At 31.5% G+C, this 20,255-nt stretch overlaps 4 protein-coding genes across 4 annotated transcripts; 3 read left to right on the forward strand and 1 right to left on the reverse strand.

Moving 5' to 3' along the window:
* On the reverse strand, positions 1-5,481 carry TRIADDRAFT_56103 (uncharacterized protein; the record flags this gene model as incomplete). Its single annotated transcript, XM_002112220.1, has 20 exons — positions 1-155; positions 323-396; positions 602-694; positions 847-914; positions 1,171-1,215; positions 1,451-1,663; positions 1,818-1,919; positions 2,050-2,138; positions 2,482-2,624; positions 2,719-2,884; positions 2,988-3,126; positions 3,233-3,473; positions 3,590-3,705; positions 3,908-4,009; positions 4,116-4,237; positions 4,374-4,453; positions 4,600-4,670; positions 4,755-4,858; positions 5,052-5,139; positions 5,437-5,481. 20 exons carry the CDS (start codon positions 5,479-5,481, stop codon positions 1-3), a joined length of 2,256 nt encoding a protein of 751 aa, XP_002112256.1.
* Positions 5,482-8,014: 2,533 nt separating this feature from the next.
* On the forward strand, positions 8,015-8,620 carry TRIADDRAFT_56104 (uncharacterized protein; the record flags this gene model as incomplete). Its single annotated transcript, XM_002111711.1, has 2 exons — positions 8,015-8,239; positions 8,543-8,620. The coding sequence occupies 2 exons, from the start codon at positions 8,015-8,017 to the stop codon at positions 8,618-8,620; spliced, it is 303 nt and encodes a 100-aa protein (XP_002111747.1).
* Positions 8,621-12,331: 3,711 nt separating this feature from the next.
* On the forward strand, positions 12,332-13,893 carry TRIADDRAFT_56105 (uncharacterized protein; the record flags this gene model as incomplete). Its single annotated transcript, XM_002111712.1, has 5 exons — positions 12,332-12,409; positions 12,590-12,690; positions 13,084-13,147; positions 13,331-13,624; positions 13,789-13,893. 5 exons carry the CDS (start codon positions 12,332-12,334, stop codon positions 13,891-13,893), a joined length of 642 nt encoding a protein of 213 aa, XP_002111748.1.
* Positions 13,894-16,124: 2,231 nt separating this feature from the next.
* TRIADDRAFT_56106 (uncharacterized protein) lies at positions 16,125-17,879 on the forward strand (the record flags this gene model as incomplete). The annotated part of the gene is made up of 2 exons (XM_002111713.1): positions 16,125-17,055; positions 17,752-17,879. 2 exons carry the CDS (start codon positions 16,125-16,127, stop codon positions 17,877-17,879), a joined length of 1,059 nt encoding a protein of 352 aa, XP_002111749.1.
* Between the last annotated feature and the right edge of the window lie 2,376 nt (positions 17,880-20,255).

Here is a 20,255-nt window from a genome sequence, read left to right on the forward strand (position 1 = left end):
TTATGATTCTTGGCCACATACATCATTTAAGAAATTTTTATAGTAAACAAGATTGACACTTTGCGGCTTGGATTGATCATTTTCTTGGTCATCCCATCTCTCAGTCGCCAACCTGTCAAGAGTCTGTTTGACTTTTGGAGGAGTTCTTACATCAACTACAAGATTATAGAAGAGTTTATAAAAATAAAAGTTTAATTTTACTGGTATCAATGCAATCTATTATGAATTTCAACTTTTATTTTTAATTCCTATATAACTTTAACTATCGTACAGAAGATAACTGCGTTTGTTTGTAGTGGCTATCTTTTAAATGTCAACTTACTTGGATTAACTGTCCAGTTGATAAGGTGAATAAATTCATTATAAGATACCATCTCTCTTTTATTATTTGGCATTCTAGTCATGAGAAAGTATCATACGTTATCACTGATGTTTATATTTTGGAATATCATAACAAGTAAGGCTTATCATACTGTGTACAGTTGCGTTTTCTATATAAAGCCTTATGTTATATTTGAGTCTTAAACGCTACTTGATGATAGTATTTATAACTTCATTTGAAAGCCTGCCGAAAATGAATAGTCAATATGATTAGACTAACCTAGCGATCAATGCCCACAGTAAACCGTTCTTAACTGGCAGTTGATGAGATCGGCACAATCTTAACAGTTCATATTTATCTAAGCAGCCACTCCTATAAAAAATCATGAAAGATTTCGGATATCAGACCTTGAAACTGAACAATCTTGACTATGAACCTCATATTGAGGGATAATCCAGCAGAACACTTGAATTTCTAAATTAGAAAACGTTCAATTCATACTAGATTTGTGTAATTTTACTTACCTATCATTATCGTAGTGTGTAAAAATATCCCTTAAGCCTTGGTACCTGTCGTATCCACTCTGCTTTAACTGAAAACAAATAATTGCTAAATTAATTGCAGGCCTAGCTTTGAAGAAATTAAAAAGAGAATCTATACTATCTACTGAAATACACATTCAGCAACTACAAAGAAATTCTTGAATCCATGCCGAGAATATATTTTAATAATTAATAATAACTTAATAAGCTCTCGTTCGGTACTAGGCGTATTTTTGTATATGATGAATATCGAGTTTTTTATTCACTCGAAGTTGATTTTATTGAACCAGTAACTATATCACTTACTTGCTCTTGCATAGCTGCCGCTAAATCTTCTATAGTTGTATCATCCTATAATTAATTATTAAAATAAAATTAATAATCTTTAACACAATAAATTTTTATAGGGAAATTGCAATAATCTTACTGTATATTTTAATATGAGAAAACTTTATTGATTTGGGTTAAACAATAACTGATTAAGAATCTGTAGTGTTTCAGTATTTCTTATCACTCTCTTACTTTGAGAATACTACAATGTGTACTCGTGTATATAGTAGTTATAGTAAATTATTTAATATCGCACCCGAACATCTCCGTAATATCGCCCAAGAGTCATCAATTCGTGCTCATTCAAAGTATTGCCAGTAATTTGGCGAATAGCATGTCGTAGCGCTTCATATGGAATTTCACCAGCACCAGTTGGATCATGATTTATCAATAATCCTTTGACTTTCTCTTTATCTGTCATGTGATTCCTTAAGACATTTATAATTCGGTTGATATCGGAATATGGAAACTAGAAGCAAATAATATATTCGAAATTTAGATAAAGAGGTCCAGTAATGCCGTCGCTTAGTTTATAAAAAATGCCAATTAATTTATTGATTGCTATGCAACTGCTTAGTGATGATTGTAGTTTTAACCGTTTCTAACTAGATAGGCTGGCTAACCTCACGAGCATTTTTCTCCATATATCTAAATGCGTATTCATCAGCATCAATTAGTATAAATTGATGACGATAAAAGATAACTCTTGCACCAATAAATAAATCCTATTAATTTAAAAAAAGGTTGCTTGGTTTTAATTTCTGCTCATTAATGACAACTATTTTTAGATTTCACTACGTATTTGACCATTACCACTTTCAAGATATACGTATATTTCGGTTCTACAATACTTACGTTAGCACTGTAGTAAGTGGTATTGCCTTCTGTACTACGGCTAGGATCAGCCACTCTTCCTCTTTCAAAAAACTTGCCACCAATGATACCTGCAAATGCACAGGAAAGAAGCACATTTTAATATTTACCTTATCATCCTATTCTAGTTCCTTATTGCATTTTAATATACATGAAAACATTCTCAATCAATCTCTAACATCGATTGAGCACGATATTATAATGATGCATTACTCGTTCGCATATTTTCAATTTAAAGTAGTAAATCACCGTAGTTACTAATAATGGTTATATATTTATACTTTAAAGTAGCTTTACAGATACAATTTCTAACTTATGAAATATAAATGAAGAAAAATTTTTATCTTGTAACGTAGGAAGATTGTATCTCCAATTCCTGCTATGCTACTTAAACATGCATCACTCAATTCTCACCTGAATTCCTTTGTGGTGGTTCAAAAACCTTAATTGTATCATCCGAAAGAAAGTACGAGACAATGAAACGTCGATCAACATCAATTGGCTTAGCCGTATCCATCTTTGCGTAGAATCGCAAAATGTTGGTCTCCAAACCCTTTCTGCATTTTACATATAACCATTATAATAGATTCACGTAAATACACCCCATTCTAATATAGCGATACATATACAGCTTTAATGTAAGATACTTACCGATCCTTCTCTACGAATTTAATGAAATCTCTTCTCGGTGGTTTTGGAATTAAGCTTAAACAGTTACCCAAGGAGTCTTCCTCAGAACCAAATCCGTTGTAGGGTGGGTACTGTCTTGGAGGTAAAGGTTGTGGAGGGGCTCGGATTTGGATTGGTTTTATATCTTCTGCAGAGCAAGAATCTTTATGTTAAACACTTATAGTGAACAAAATTTACAATTTCTTATGAACTTAAAAATTAATTATTTCATGGCATATACAATATCTTACTTATTCCATATTTTGTACTGTAATATTCTTTGGTGAATTCATCACAGTCACATAGCAAAAATCGTCGACCATATACGTTTAAAACGTTTCCAATAGCTAGATCGCGCTCTGTATAGAAATCGCTAGCAATAGATCCGGTCTATACGAAAAACACATTTATCAGATACTCATTCGCTTAAGTGTTGTAAAACATAAGGAGATAAAACAAAAATTAAATGACTGGACAGGTAACAATATAAACTCACCTTTAAGCTATCAATAATATAGCGTCCACCACGGCTAGCTGTGCCAAATACATTTAAGACAGTTCGATTCGTCTTCTCGCCAGGCTGTAGTAAAGGTGTAGGGCCCCTTGGCAACTTCTGGCGATGGATAAAGATAGATGTGGTATCCCGGCCAGCATTGGGAGGTATAGCTTCACGTATTTCAATGGTTTCATCAGCTAAGAAGAAGTGTAAGATCATTTCCCGCTCGTCGCCAAACATACTGTAGAGTTACAAAATGAGACAACATTAGCTGTAGACCACAGGTCGTAAATCAAGTTAATTGCCAAATAGGTTTTAACAATGTTTACAGCATGTAACTAAATATGTAGCAGTTACTTTTCTGTGTCATCCCATAAGCAGTAAAAGCGCAAAACATGTCTATCATGTTCTAAGAATTGCTTAAGATTGTCTTCTTTCTCATATGGCCGCCTAGGCTGCATGCTGTCATCCAGCTGGTAAAAATAATAAATAAATTTAATTGAGCAATTCCAGGTAGAATTATAATTATAAATATAAAATATTTAGATGATGCAAATCATCTTTCTAGGATAATCTATTTACGTATAATTCTTGTCTAATTTTTGTTTTATAATGTAGTTTGATATCATTAGCTTTGAATTAATAAAATACGTTTAATTAGAGCATTCTGCTTACTTTTCTGCGATGTTCAGTGTAAGGATCTTTCGGAGCTCCAATAGGATCATTAAGTTTAACTCCCAATTTTTTTAGAAAATTACGAGTAAAAACATCACAATCCTGCATAAAATGACAAAATAGAATTCAGTTCAATCAAAATTGGATTGTGGATTATCAATGAATTATTTGATTTGTCCTAATATTTTGTTATATTCACTTTACTTACCACAATTTTAAATGTTTTACCATAAAAGCTGAGTTCGTTTCCAATGTTAAAATGATCCACTGAATAAAACTCGTCGTCATTAGGTGAAGGTAGCGCAATACGATGGCGGCGAAGAATAGTGCCTAAACGGTTGTTTTTGTGATTAGGAAATTGGAATCATGCATATGTTTCGTAAACAGACGGCATCATTTTGCATCTTTATCAATTCTATGATTATTAGTTGATTAAATCCTGTGTATTCTATCTAGGAAATTCTACCTTGTGGCATACCACTGTTTCTTTGCTGTGATTCTACAACTTGGATGGTGTCATCTTCCAAGTAAAATAAGACTTTACACCTTTATAAGTTTATAAATTAAATTCATAAGGGTTTGAAAATATATTACAGTATGCAATTGAATCCTATTAATGCATTAAGCCTTCTCAATAAAAACGCGACGTTATATCAATAATTTATTAATGTAATATAACTGTAAGGCATTACATTCGAATTCTGTAGTTTTCTTCGCGTCGTTCCTGAACAGCCTCTTGAAAGTAAGCATCAAATCTTAAAACCTGTAAAATAGATAGGTATATACTTTCAACAATAGTAGAAAAGTGTGCGTTGAAATCATGGATAAAAACCCGTTGTGTAATTACTTGTTTGTCAAATGCGATCCAGGCCGGTGTACTACCAAAACCATCGGATTTTGGATAGGTAGTAAACTTTGGCTTGAGTTTCTGTCCTTGTACAGGCTCTCCACCTAAATATAGTTAGCATTATTTAACACTGGGAGATTACGCCAAGAATTGAATATTCTTCATAATAAATTGTAAATTGTCTATCAAGATTTCGTATAGATGCAACAAATTTTAATTAAGTAAACAATTCCAATACTGCGTTCAACTTGCACTATCATTCCATTCTGATTTAATCATCATCAGCGTAAAACTTACCGATACCGGGTTTTTCTTCTCCAACAAACACTGCAACGCCATTTTGAAGATCAAACTGATGTGATTTGCTAAAATTGTTTTTACCAAGCTATAGCGCATAGAAGAATTGATGTAAGTGTGTTATTTCAAAGGTTTTAAAATATATTGTTAATATTTTATCGTAACCATCGTCATTAAGAATATTCATTTCTGTATAATTATTTCGGTGTATTCATTTATTAAGCAATGGATGATTATATTAGTAGCAACGTATTGCCCTTTCAATTGTACTATCAACCCTCTTAAGACATTTTATAGAGATAAAAAAGGGAAACGTTATCATGCTTTACTAGATTATACATTTACTCTATTTAAAAAATGATGATATTAATTTAAGAGTGCTTACATTTTGGTTAAAGGAAAGTCCTGGTAGGAATGGTAAATTACTCATGATTTCTTGCCTATCGTTGTTGATGATTGCTGATAGTTAAAACTGTAACTGAAGAAATTAACGAATGATCCAAATTAAAATTAAGTAGAAATACTTTTAGGCCTAAATAAGATCGCAACAGCACCCTAATATTCAAGTAGAATCGATCCTGAAATCATCAAGACTCTTAATTTACCTGCAAATTGTTTCAAAATTACTTGTATTACTCGATTGCAATATGGTATATAATTCAGAGATGATTAGTGTGTGAGATGACAGCATTTAACGTAGAAGTGTAGCAAGTAGCCAAGGCGTTAGTCTTCTATACAACTTTCATACAAGTTCCAATACGGGCTAAAGTAATAGCATTTTGGTCGACATGGCAACTGAGTCAGCTAAGGGACTATTTGTTGACAGTGTGGCTTCGTGTTGCTTAGATACGATGGCTACAGTGATTTCCAGCTTGTTTACAGTGAATTTTATAGCTACAGTACTGTACATTGTGTAGTATTGTACTGTACTGTACTGTACTGTGTGTGAACGAAAACTGATGTCACTAAAAGTGATAGGATTAGCCTATCGTTCCAATAATACTCGTATAAGAAGGCATCCCATAGGTGACATTCATAGTGCTAGCTATACTGCGGTCTCATGTTTACTGTACAGTAAATAAATTTCGAAACTATGGGTGATGTTTAAACGAAAGTGATGTCACTTAAGAGCATAAGAGAACATATCACTTAGGTGACATGCATAGTGCTAACTGTATAGTATTTGCAAACATGCGATGCGATTATGCTTTCAACGAAAAATAATTCTCACTGGAATATATATATTTAGCCATATTTTTACCACTACTTCTGTCAAGAACGTATCACAAAGGTGACATCAATAATGCTAAGAGACCCTGATATCATAAAACATGGAGTACTTTCACGCATAAATAAAGACAACGGCGATATTCTATAGATCACTTCTCTTTGAGGCTGGTCTATCCAGACAATATTTATAATAAATTATATTATATTATATCATACTTATTCTACTCTAATATTATCTATAACGTAGATTTATTTAATGTTCAAACCAAGATACAAGTCTAAATACGTCATGATCTCAGCTTATTACAGGAACTGCGTACCTTAAAAGTATGGCAATAGTCTGCAGTGCAAGATTATATGACGTAGAAAAGTCGATTTTTAACCTAATAAATTATTTGCAGCCTATAATGATTTCACTAGATTAGAATCGTCAGTTTTTAACCTAATAATGTAATTGCAGATTGTTGTGATTGCAGCTTATTACAGGAATTGCCTACCTTGGAAGCCTGTCAATAGTCTGCAGTAACAGACTGTATGGCGTAGAATAATTGGTTTAAGACTATTAATTAATTATCAGACATAATTAGTCAATACTGCTAAAGACAGCAATTTCCCTGCGGCTAATTTTAGCTGTATTATGGAATAGGAATACTTTCTCTTATGACCAAAACAAATGGCTCAAAATGCCATCCCCTTCTACCACTTGCCTTTGCAATAAACGTTGTATGCAAAAACGAAGAATTGACAGGCAAATAAAGTATTGAATGATATTATGATATTTATTGTTACAAGTTCTATATCTATCACGTAGAACTTTACTATTACTAATGCGCTTGTCTTTCGTCAAGGTGCTGGCTATCATACTCATAGCTAAGCATATTAACGTTGTTAAGTGACTGAATGAACCATCCTAATTAGCATTCGTAAACTATCGGAAGATCTAGCTCGCATACTGTCACTAATCTGTAAGTAGTAGTTGAGAAAACGAGGATTATTTTAATTGCAATAACGGAGCTAAGGCCAAGATAAAGTTTAAAGTCTTCTCCAGCGTAGCCATTCAATCAGATAAACAATGACACCTTTCCATCACACTATAGACAATAACCAGCCATAAATAGAGAAGGGGGCATTCTCGAATAGAGTATATTTGCATAGCGGTCCTTAGTAAAGTTGCCGATTCATGATATTCTTTCTAGTCAGAAGCAACAACCTGTAATATCATTCTCTACACCCATCCCATTTTGAGAATTTGATTGATAGAGATACAGAATGCTGTACCAATTCAATTACATTACTTATACAACAGTTTACAAGCTGTAGGATAACATTACCGCAACATCATTATTGTCACCCGTCCAATTTTATGAATTTGATTGATAGGCAAACAGAATGGTGTGCCAATTCAACTAGGTTACTTATACAGCAGATTAGATGCAGTAGGATAATATCGCCGTATATTTCCGATCACACCACCTTGTGCGTAGGAGAGACGAGCTCCTATTTTCAGCCAATCAGTCGACAAGCCATCAACTGTTCATCATTTAACGTCTTCTGGTTAAACTTGTTTATAGCTTTGTGGCAGGATTGTGATATTGTACGTGAAAGATAAACATGTAAAGATGATATGCCATAATTTGATCATTAAGATATAGGATCAGATAGTTATGCACTACACGTAAGGACCGTTTTGATCGAATATTTATTGAAAACAACGATTCTTTATAGGTCAAACTATGAAAGCAAATTGGACATTAATCGCTATTAGCGCTATATTACTTGTTGCAACCATTTTGGGTCCTGAACAAGAACGTCAAAGTATGGAGCAGCCTGAATCCGAAGAAGAAGACTATTTCTATCCTGATGATGTCGATGATCCTGATCAGGGAGAACCTAGGGGATTACCATCACGGAAAATGTATTCGGGTGGTACAACCAAAAAACCACGAACCTCGAAAATGGTAAGAATTAAAACATCGCTTTCGTTGACACCAAATGCTCCTTTACGCAACATCCATATAGTTATAATAATCGTATAGTCATAAAATCAAACTACAGTTATAATTTTAGCGATGACGAAAAATTCATACGAATAGATCACTATAATTTAGGTTAGGCCTCTACTAAAGTTAACTAAGTAGAAATATTACGGCATTTCATTTCGCTAGGGTAAAATAACTTTTAATAATGATATCTCAATTGCTTATATAGCAATTTCATCTTGCTTTATTGTCATTCATAAATGACTATATTTGCTTTTAAAGGGATGGGGTATGGATCGTTTGATGGCCTATGTGCACAAATTATCGAATTTGTTTAAATCAAAAATGAAGAAAAAATAGATTATAGGCCTTAAAATTTACGCGATGGCATGATAACCGCTTTAAATTGGATGATGCTACTCACCGTTAATTTCATGTCGAATTTAGGCCAGTTTAGTTTTATAACAATAATATTGGATTGATCAATTTTTTGGATAAAAGTCAGATCTTAATTTATTAGCCATTCTTTGTTTTTTCGAGATATTTAAATAGTTATTACCTTGCAATATTAGTAATTTTATTATAGTACTATTTTAATGTTATGGTTCTGTAATGTATTGGAGAGATTTATAATATCACATTCAACGATTTAGCCACTATATTTATAACGTACTGGAAAATTAAATGATACGTAACGCTTCGTATAAATTTTAGAGTAGTTTAATTCACTCTGTTTGTATGCATTAGATCATAACGCGATATTGGCTTTTACTCTAGTGCTTACTGCTTAAAATAACCTACATGCTATTCATGTAGGTATAGATATATATGTAGCTATCATTGTAAATATGACTAGTAATGTTGGATAAATTTATAAATAAAATAATATATCATTCTGTATGGATCCATGGACATATCATTCATTAGCCATATTCAAAATGACTATATTAATACTTCAAGCATGTTAGCAGCTGAGATATGCCATTTCACACAGTTGCAAGCTAAGTTGACTGGATTGATCTATTCTCAACAGATATTAGCATCTGCTATGAGTAAATATAGAATCGATGTAATTCCATCTACATGCAAAAATATCATCTAACGATGCAAATCTCTTATGATATAACGAAAATAGTTTTATCATGTCTAATTTATGTAATTTACTTGCTTATCAAAGAAAATATGCAAGGCACATCTAGTATCCTCTTTACTACTCTAGTTGAAGTGCTATATTGGCTTCATACATTTTACTTTTCATGCGATCTCTATTAGTGGTGTTAATGACTGTCAACGATGCAAAAGTGTATTTGCCGTTCGATAAACCAACTTCTACTGGTAAAATAAGGTGATACTAGATAGATTTAAGAAGTAATAGACAATGTACTTTTGGTAATAGTGGATGAGTCTACTAATTTGTTTAGTACGTACTGTAAATACAAATTGTAGAGTCTCACAGCACAAAAGTACACCAATTTCTATTACTGATAGCCAATAATTATTAGTAGCGTACCGGTAGTTCTTACCATTTATCATAATGAGCTCGATCGATTCGATATTTCTGTTTCCATTTTCAAGCTATTTGATTACCTACTACAAGTTTATAAACAAGGAGCATACAATATAAGAGAAACAAGTATAAAAAATTACGGATTAATTGGAAAGCCCATATCATGGCAATGCTTAATTGGTTAAATGATTGTTCAAAAACTATACCGTATCTTTATCCTTAAGGTTACCTTCTTTACAAATTTATTACAAGAGATAGAAAATCAATTCTAAATTATAATTTGTATTTTATAAACTAGTATGGTACCCTTTCGATAGAAAAAAGCTACTGAGAAGTAAGCCTTGATGACTGCATTTATTTGCAGTTATATATTCACTCTATTTAACAATTGAGCTGGTTAAATAGCTTCTTTTTAATAATTATAATTGTTGTACCTGTAAGAAGGTGTATAAGAAATGACCTCCCTTAATCGGGTGAAACGCTGTAGTTACTTACTACCATGGTTCTCATACATTACATAAAGCAATAAACTTTGCTGCTGTTGGAAGGGTAAAATATTATATGCAAAATTACTGAAAATAAATAATATCTATTTTCTAATGAAGGATCCTTTGAACTAAGAATATAAATTTTTAATAAAATGTACAGGTATAAAAAGTAATTGACCTGTCATTACACCTTAATAGTTTGAATCTCTATGCTATAGGCTACCCATATTCGTTAAATATATCAAATATTGTGCAGCCTATGATTCATCTCCATTACTTTTTTCATGAGAGGTATTAAAATAATAATGTCGAAAATCATAGTCATAAAGTGCTATCTAGTTAGGATGAGCTTAACGAATAGCTATCATTCGACATTGATAGTACATAAATAAAGGCTCAAAGTAAGCATATTAATAAATCTAATGCTATACCATGAAGAATTTGTGATTGATTAAGTAATATATCTAAAGTTGTACAGTTAAGGATTTGTGGCTGATTAAGTAGAGTAAAAATAAATGTGAACTGGCCGATAGGTCTACAATTTTTAGCCTAGAGTCAAATCAAAACTGACTTGACTAAAACTACCGGAATTGTAAAGTGTCCATAGTTCTTCATTCTAGTTACTAAAAGTGAGTTAATATATCAACATTTGCTGACATTATGACGTACAATATTTCGAAAAATTTCTGAATATCTTACTATGATGACTATGTATCGAAATGAAAATCCCACTAGAAAGATCAACATATATACATAAGGAATAGTTTATGAGAATGTAGATAAAAAATATTTATCTAAGGCCAAAATGAATCGTTTGATTTATTTCAAGTATATTAATTAAAGTTAAGTTTTTATGCTTGAATTACTGCAATCCAGGGGAAAAGACAAACAGCGATTAAGCTATGAAGCCCTTTAGCTTTATCTGTCATATAAATTATTTCACCGCAATTAATAATTAATAATTTTATTATTGTTTTAAATATCATTTTTATTGTCAGATATCCTTTCACATTGCCGTCGTAGTATAAGGTTTTTAGTATCATTGTGTTTAGAGTAATTTCTTTGTGTGCGAAATTGAAGTGAATTAAAATAGCTTTGAATAATCATTTTACCATGAAACGACAATCGACTTTTCATAGATTATTTCCCATTTAATTCATAAGAAATATCAATAAAATAATGCTATAATCCACATGAGACAGATCTAGACTAGTAAATATAATAATCTAATGATAGACGAAAGCAATTAGAAGATTAAGTATATATATAGCTATTGTTAATTATCGAAAGCACTTGCATATTATGTATTTTACCGTATTACTTCACATGAAAAGTATAGAATTTATGATTTATACCTACGGAAAGAATAAATCTATACAGTATTTGACCTTTTCATTACCTTAACATGAGAGAGCGGAGCTACCACCATAGGTAGTGGATGAAGGTATTATGATTTATTAGTGAAATGATAGGATGTTAACAATGATGAAGCGCAAATCTTATTTATGGAACGGCAGTACAGTACTAGAGATAAAAAATGAATGATTCTTTATAAGTGATCTTTGTATAATTAAAGGTAAGTATAAAAACCTAACTCTAGCTTGTTCTAAATGAATACATAATGATTTATTGACGAAGTTTCGGAATGTAAACAAGATGAGACACAAATCTTATTAATAGTATACGAGTAGGACTAAAGGTGGTAGATAATTTATATATGATCCTTATAAACCATCTTGCATAATTAATACCGGTAGTAACATCCGAATATCTATGCCTATATTGTTTATTCAAAATTATTAATTCAGGATTACTTTCGTATTTACATACAATCTAAACTACTCTGGATATGTTACGTTCAGAATTATAATCAGTAATTCGGTATCATTATTTATTTCTATAAATAAAACAAAGACGCAACATCATAAGCAACTAGTAATGAAATAATCATTCGGAAGTTGTATCAAATTGTTTGTACATTTTATGAGTAATTTTTGAAGGTGTTATACTGTATATCAAAGAAAGCACTCCTTAACATTATGTCAACCAATTAATTTACTAAGTAAATCTGCCCCCATGACCAAAGCCGTTTCATCTGAAGTTTTGGATTATTCATCTGATTCTTATCGTGGCCTAATTTCATATTCCACAATGGTAGGCTATTGCTATTGGCATCACAGTTTGATAATCAATAGACTACATATATTATGCTTTCGGTCAATTATATTATTACTCATTAATGGACAATATTTCGGTCCATCTTGTTTAAAGGCTCATAATGATATTTTGGCAGATTATACAATTTAGGTACTGAATGGATCTATCCTTTTCTAGCCTTCCGTATTGCACTCCGCTAAAACTAATTTTAAAAGCTCCATTATGCCCCATTACTATAGCAGCTACCGGTACTATGAAGGCCAGAAAATGGTCTTATGGTACTATTCTATAAGCTAATATTCGCAATTTACCCTAGCACTCGAAATTGTCTGAAGACCATCTTATAGACTCCATAGCAACGATAACTGCTAAATTATTCAATTCTTAGTGATATTATTAAAGTACTCTTCTATATTTAATACTGCGTATGAACTAGTTGATTTCAATGTGATTATAAAATATCTTCAAACGTTTACCATGTAAAACAGTACTATGGTAATAAAATGCTATTCTTAAATCACCGTTAAAGTCTTTTAAAATTAACCGCTGCTATCCTAGAAAAGACAATACATGCATTAGCAATTAACAAATGAAGTTACTCAGTTGTATTACGTTTATCTATATCTAGAAGAATAATATATGAATAAAATAACATTTCTTTTTTGTCTTAGCAAAAGTATTCAAGTAGCTAAATCTCCACGAAATTACAAACATTTTACTTTGTCTCATAATAAGGTACGAAGTGATTAGTAGTGAGTTTGATTACGTGTAGTAATAAAATTGACAGGTCTTATTGGTAGAAATAAGTTAGTTTTTTACTAACAAAATTGTGTTTGCAAGTATATATTGAGTACGGATCACATAATAGTATGAATCGATTAACAATATTGTGTCTTATTTACTTTTGAAATTAACTAGCGTAAGAAATTTATCGATCACTGTCTAACTTCTCTCTTCATGATTACAGGTGCAAATAGGAAAATGAACATTAAATTGGCCTTGATAGCGTCGCTGTTTCTCTTTGCGGTGGCAAATGCTACCGAAGAAAATTACTCTGAATTCGAAAATCAATTAAAGGAAGAAGATGCAACCGATGATGCAACTCTCATGGATAAAGATGAAGGCGATGAAGATGATGAGACTGAGCAGCCAGTGGATATGATTGATGCTGATAAGGACCGCGAAGAGCTTGAAACACCAATGAAAAAATCGGTTAGTGTTTAGTATGCATTAATTGCTATAGCTTTTGTATCCCGTGACTAGTAAGTAATTTGCCTGCTTTTGAATATATTCCACTATTGTTATTAATATGAATTTTTATTACTGAATATTTTGGCATTTCTCAACTTAATGCCTATTTCTAAATTAAAATATAGTTCTGGTGGCGCCGTCGTCGTCGTCGTCGTCATGATCGTCGTCGAGTTATCATTATTCCTCAACGTCCATTTTGGCGTCGTCGCAGCCATTTTCATGTACCATAAAACGTTTAGAATGCAGACAAGATAAGGTTACTTCGTACTCCCCTTAATAGTATGTAAAGTGCAGGTAGTTCATAGTAGCATTAGAGACAGCATATTTACCTTATGCAAAACTAGATAGATAATTGTTATTACTTATGAGGATTTATGTCAAAGTAGAATATACAAAATTCTGCACGCGTAATTCATAAATAGGCGAAATTGAAATACCTATGTCTAAAAATGCAGATATTGGCCATACTATTTTATGTATTTTTATCAATATTTTATAATTTACGCAACCGTTATCTTTGTTTGATTGAGAAATAAATCTTTAAAATTTAAATTTCTTGGATCAATCATTGATATTGAGGAAAGTGAACAATTTAAATTCCATTGCTTTAGAGATGTTTAAATTTAGTAATGGCTCTATGGTCTCATAGATACGCTTTCAAATAAACGCATTTAGCTGCAATAAATAGTACATGTCGTGATGATATACCGTAGTATTTATTGAGCGATATCATTAATAATCCGGGATAATATTGAGATTATAGTGTCCTCATTTTTGTTAGTAACCAATTAATCATGAAAGACCTAACAATAACTATTGAGAAGGTTAACTGTCAACAAATTCATAGAATGCTTAGGCTTACATTAATCATAATTTACATATATTTAAGTTGATTATAGTCATTAGAAAATATAAAAATTTGTCGATGAATAGTCATGTTATTAACGCTTGAAACAAACACTATTGTTATGAGAAAGTAAACTATGTTCAACTAGATCTTAATAACATTATATTTTGATTCTTTACTGAGAATAAATTACATCAGATGTGCGCAAAGATGAAAAAGTAAAACATTTCGTGAATAAGAATGCATCATTTTAACTTATCAAAAGACCGAACTCTCCATTAGAAAGGTTTCTTTTGGCACATAACTATAAATGCTGTAATTCTAAATATGAAAGCTTGACTTTAATTTATTACTACTAAGGATGATATTTAGTTATGATTTAAATTCTTACCAATGATAAAGACAGCCTTAAGAGATCGTGAATAACTCACAAAAAATTACCATTCCCGGATTGATGTTATTTTCTCCTTTCGACTACTGTATGGCATTAAACAATTTACAAGTTGATTAGATTTGTAAACCTATCAATATTGCAATGCAATATCAATACCAGAATCAGTGTTCATTTTAGTTAGGAGAATTTCTTCATATTATTTATAACGAAATGTATACTCCGTAAACAAGTAATGTTAAGAGTAAATAGTGCTAAATGTGTGCAAGTCTTAGCGTATCCTCTAATAGAGTTTACTACACAAATAAACGTAAATTACTGCATTTGTTCTATGCATACGAGTACAAACTACGCGAATCCTTTCTTTATTAATTATTTGAATTGTATTCCGAATTTTTTCTAAATAATAGGTTAGTAAAGCTCAACAGAAAATTTATATATTCTTCTAGAACTATTTGTGCTACGCTTCTTATGATTACATTTGCTAACAGCAATGTATGCGGTATTAAAATTTGCAAATATATTGCTATTTTAACATTCTAACTGTAAAATAATAAAAGCTGCATAAATCAGGGCATGAAATATTTGATGATAATAGTTACTATAAACTTTAATGAATGCATTATATCCAAAGTCTAGTAATAATCTATTTACTATAGCTAAACTTCATTTATATGGTACATTGTTCTTCCATTTGTATACAATCTGCATCATCTGGACGAAAATTAATTATTCCATAGTATAATACGATCTGGTTAACTTTTTCCCCAATAAATGTAATGAAAGGCATAATTAGGGCTGTACGTCAAGAACAACAACTCCATGCTTAAGCATCTCTTTTATTTTCTTTCACTTGAATTAATGTTACTAAACTTTCTATACCGAATGTACCGCAATTAATATGATTAAAGGATATTCGTGGAAGTATAGGCAGTTTGAGACTTGTCAAGTTCATTAACGTCAAGACCATGATTAGCGTTTATATTTTTGATCTGTGGTACGATCATACAATGATGAATGGTCAGCATTTTATTCTTGTATTCACAAATTAATTTCCCCGGCGTATAACTCAAAACACTTGCAGACTTTACCACAGGGTAAATTGGACAAAGAAGTTTGGCTCCAATACCAGTTCAATGTCTTTAATTTACTGAATAACTTTAACTATTTAACGAAGACCGTAACGATTATCTCGAATTCAAGATTAAGTTCCAGAATTAACCATGGCTTATATTTTTTTGGCTGCAGTAGGAGGATTTGGCGCTTTATTATGTTTTTCTCTAGTGATATTTACGTTAAGCCGCCGCCAGCTACGGTCACCAAGTTATGCTTCCTTTATAAGCTTATGTACTAATGGGATACTCTTTGGTAGTTTGTATTTAATGCCAAGGTATGGCACAGATTTTTCTCGTGATACTCCTGTAATTTGCCATATGTTACCACGATTAGGTCAAGCACTTTTACTTAATGTTGGTCTCCACGTTTCTGTAATGACTATTGAACGATATTTCGCTATCGTATATCCATTCAAATACCAACGATTTATAACTAGAGGAACTGTAATGGTTATCATCTTATTTTTATGGTTTCTGGTTATTGGCTTGCAAGCAATTGTTAGTGGACTCGAATTCATTCAAATTAATCAGACAGTTGCTAATAAATGTGCTTATAGTAGAGGATTCGAAAACACCAGCAATCTTATTAATGCCGGATTTAGCGTTGCATTAAGCTGCTTAACGCTAATCATCTTAATTTACGTATATACACTTGTTTTAATCATCATAAGACGCCACCAAGACAAGATTCGTCGGCAACTTACTCTATCGAATCCAGATAAAATAGCAGTTAAAACTCGTAAAAAAGCAGTATTACAAACTGGTTTGCTTTTTGGTGTTTACTTGGTCTTCTTTTTACCTTTTCTTTTTGTGACTGCTTTTTTACCTCGTTTGCCATTCAGCAAGCCGTTATATTATTTTTATATCAACGTTTTGCGAAATATGGCGTTCATTTTTCCGTTTATTCAACCCTTGTTATATTTAAAATTTACGGCTAATATTAACAGAGAGTTAAAAAGCATTCTAGGAAATCTTTCAGTACATAAAAGTGCTGCTAGTAATCCGAATATTGCTATACTTACTTTTGAAAAATCGATAGGTATGCAGATATAGCAAGATTTAAAACCGTACGTGATCATGTACTTGGGTGTAGGATTGAACAACTATTCTGTGCCTATTTTATTTCTTAGCGACATAGTTACAAGCAGTTTCAGATAGATTGGTCTATTTTGCTGTCTTTATTACTCAAGATAGAATAATATCTGTTGGGTTTGGATTAGCAAGACTGATCTAAATAGTCACTACCGAGTACAGCCAATAATTGTATGATTACTGATACATTGATATACTTTTGCGCATTTATAATATAGTTTAAAATTTTTAAATGGCTTATTCGATATCGATATAGTTTCTTAAGTACTCTTATATGTACACAATCCATAACTGTAGATAAAAGTTACGGTAGCCAATTCAAAATTATCCAAGATAAGTTCAAGCTCGCGAGAATCTCGTAGACTATTAGTAGTAGGCGTAATTAAATTTTAAATTATCTATCCCTGGTAGTACACACGGTGCCGCAAATGTACTAAGATTTTGTAGTAATTTGGTACTATACCGCTTTATACACGTACAGTATATCCTTATTAAACTCGTCATTTTATTGAATAATGATTACCGTGGCATTAATAGAGGAAATTGAGAATTTACTCTTTTCTATAGGCGACAGAAACTGAAATAACTGAAATGAAGTAGTTTCTTTGTTTACTATTAATTATTACTAATTTACTATCCTAAGAAGTGAAAAATGCTACTATATCTGTAATTAAGTCAATTGATGCAAATGAAATAAAGACAGTGCATTCGCACCTCCTGCTAAGATATATTGATACAGATGGATTTTCTGAACATAATCTACTGGTATAAAATAATTATTGAATCATAATATCCCATATATAGAATAAAACTAATAGACGCATATCCTTTTACCTATCTGAGATATTATTGAAGTTTCGTTATTAACTTAAAATTATGGATAGTACCATAATAGACTCCATGAAATGATCAAGATCGAACGCGTAGGATATTTACAGAGCATGCATTCATATAACTTAAACAATTAATAAGCTATGGTATATTATAGGCTGTTATCATCACAACGTTATATTGACTATCTGCCATTTTTTTCCTATCAGTAGAGTTGTTAGATGGATTATTTATAAGAATTATAAGAATAAAGTATTTTACTGTCTCTTCATTAAAAATGTGTTTACATATATCGGTTCAAGTAGGTAAGATTACTCCAATCGTATATAATTTCATAAATCACAACTCATGGTATGCTATGATGTAAATTAGACGTATTTTCGTGCTTTACTATCCATGACATAAAGCCAAGTTATCCTAACATTCTCATAATTAATTGTGAATTGTAATTTTTCGCAACTAGATCTATCTTAATATCAAAATGACTTAAAGATCTTATACGCATATAGCAAGTTGTGATATAACTGATCATGAAAATCCAAAAGTTATAGAAAATTAAAACTTTATTAGATCTTTATACAAATATAATCTACGCACGCCTCTACTCTAGCTGAATATAACTACTAAACACTTCTAGAAAGAACTAATAGAATAATCTAAGCTGCCAGCTCGTATACTTTTGGTAACATTTACAACGACAATCAGCATAGTTGCAACATTCTACCATATTTTATAGATATTCAGATTATTACTAGTGACACCATTTTAAAGCGGATCATCATCAATCCAATGTTGAAACTACTAAAGTATTTACGTACGCATAATTTTTACTAGTTAGAGTACGATAAACTAGCCATATCATAATATATGAGTATGAATTACAGTTCTATTTTTACCTCTAACCTCAATAGTAACTCGAAACCCTACTGTACAGTGTATAATCATCTGTACTCTAGCGTAGAATCTTTCATTACAGTCCATGCTTATGAACTACTAAATATGTATTAAGTATTAAGAAAAAATATCGAAAGTCACGCTACCGTATATCATACTAAACATGGCTAATAGTCTACAATCCCAATACAAAGTTACGTTACAGGCAACTATGAAGATTTTACTTCCATATCCGGCTTCAATAATTATCATTGCACTAAAAGCTTGAGCTCATAGGATCATGATGTGATTGTTATATTACTATAGAATTAAATATTAATTTGTTGAAATTTTATTTGTTGACACCTGGATACTAATGTAAACATAGCTATCGAATGATCAAAGGCATAAATTAACTAAAATTAGCTTTGTAATACCCGTTGTAAAAGAGATACAGTTAAATTTTACTTAGTCTACGTTGATTAGATTGCCAAATTTTATAAGTATATATACGTATTTTGACGATACTTCATTATCCTGAACGTAAGTCTATTCTACATAGGCAAGTGGCTTGTTAATCTTAGTAGAGCGATAGGAATGTGGCCATTTCTAGAGATTATTAAAACAACATTAGACGAATCCTTATATATCATAGGATATTATATGTAGCCATCTAGAATGGATACTTACGTAACATCGACACACAATTGTTAATCCAATCATATTTGAACTCATTATTTTAATATTGCTCTCAGGCAGATTAGACTGACTTGACAAATAAATAGGATATTTTGGTAGAGCAAGATACTCAAGCCATTTTACTTCGTACTTGAATTGATCGTATAATAGAATAATTATAAAAGAATGAATTTTTGGCTGATCTTGATCGCGTCTTACTTCTCTTGATAATTACTTACGCTGCTAAGATCATTTTGAATTCAAAAATCAAGTAACGAAAAAGAAAACATAATTAAAGTTAGCGATGTTGGCGATAAGAGTGTTGTAAGACAGTGAAATATCGTATTCTAAGTTGATAATATATTTAGTAATGTCTACCGTAGATATTGCGTTTATTTACACGTAGGTATTGTGTTCAACGTGTAATAGATATTTCGTTAGAGGCTTAAGTATTAAATACGAATATAGCTAGCTTAGTAACTGTATCGTTTTGAAGAGAACTACTACAATGCTCACACTAGAGCTTCACATGAAAGGTGTAAATGATTCTGTATTTAAGATGCTAATAATGGAGTGTGTAGTAAGTAAGGTGCTAAGATTGTTAAGGCGGAAAAGTATATAAGCGAGTAGTTTAGTACAATAAAATACTTCTTTCTCGTTAGTGATCCTCAGCTGATCGATTACGTTGTATCTTTGCAAACAAGGTTTTTTTCAATAAACCTTAATTTTCGATAGGTTTGAAGATTCTTGATCTATCAACCTCAC

Source organism: Trichoplax adhaerens, genomic scaffold (assembly GCF_000150275.1).
Source record: "Trichoplax adhaerens TRIADscaffold_4 genomic scaffold, whole genome shotgun sequence".
In the NCBI taxonomy this organism is placed as follows: Eukaryota; Metazoa; Placozoa; class Uniplacotomia; order Trichoplacea; family Trichoplacidae; genus Trichoplax; species Trichoplax adhaerens.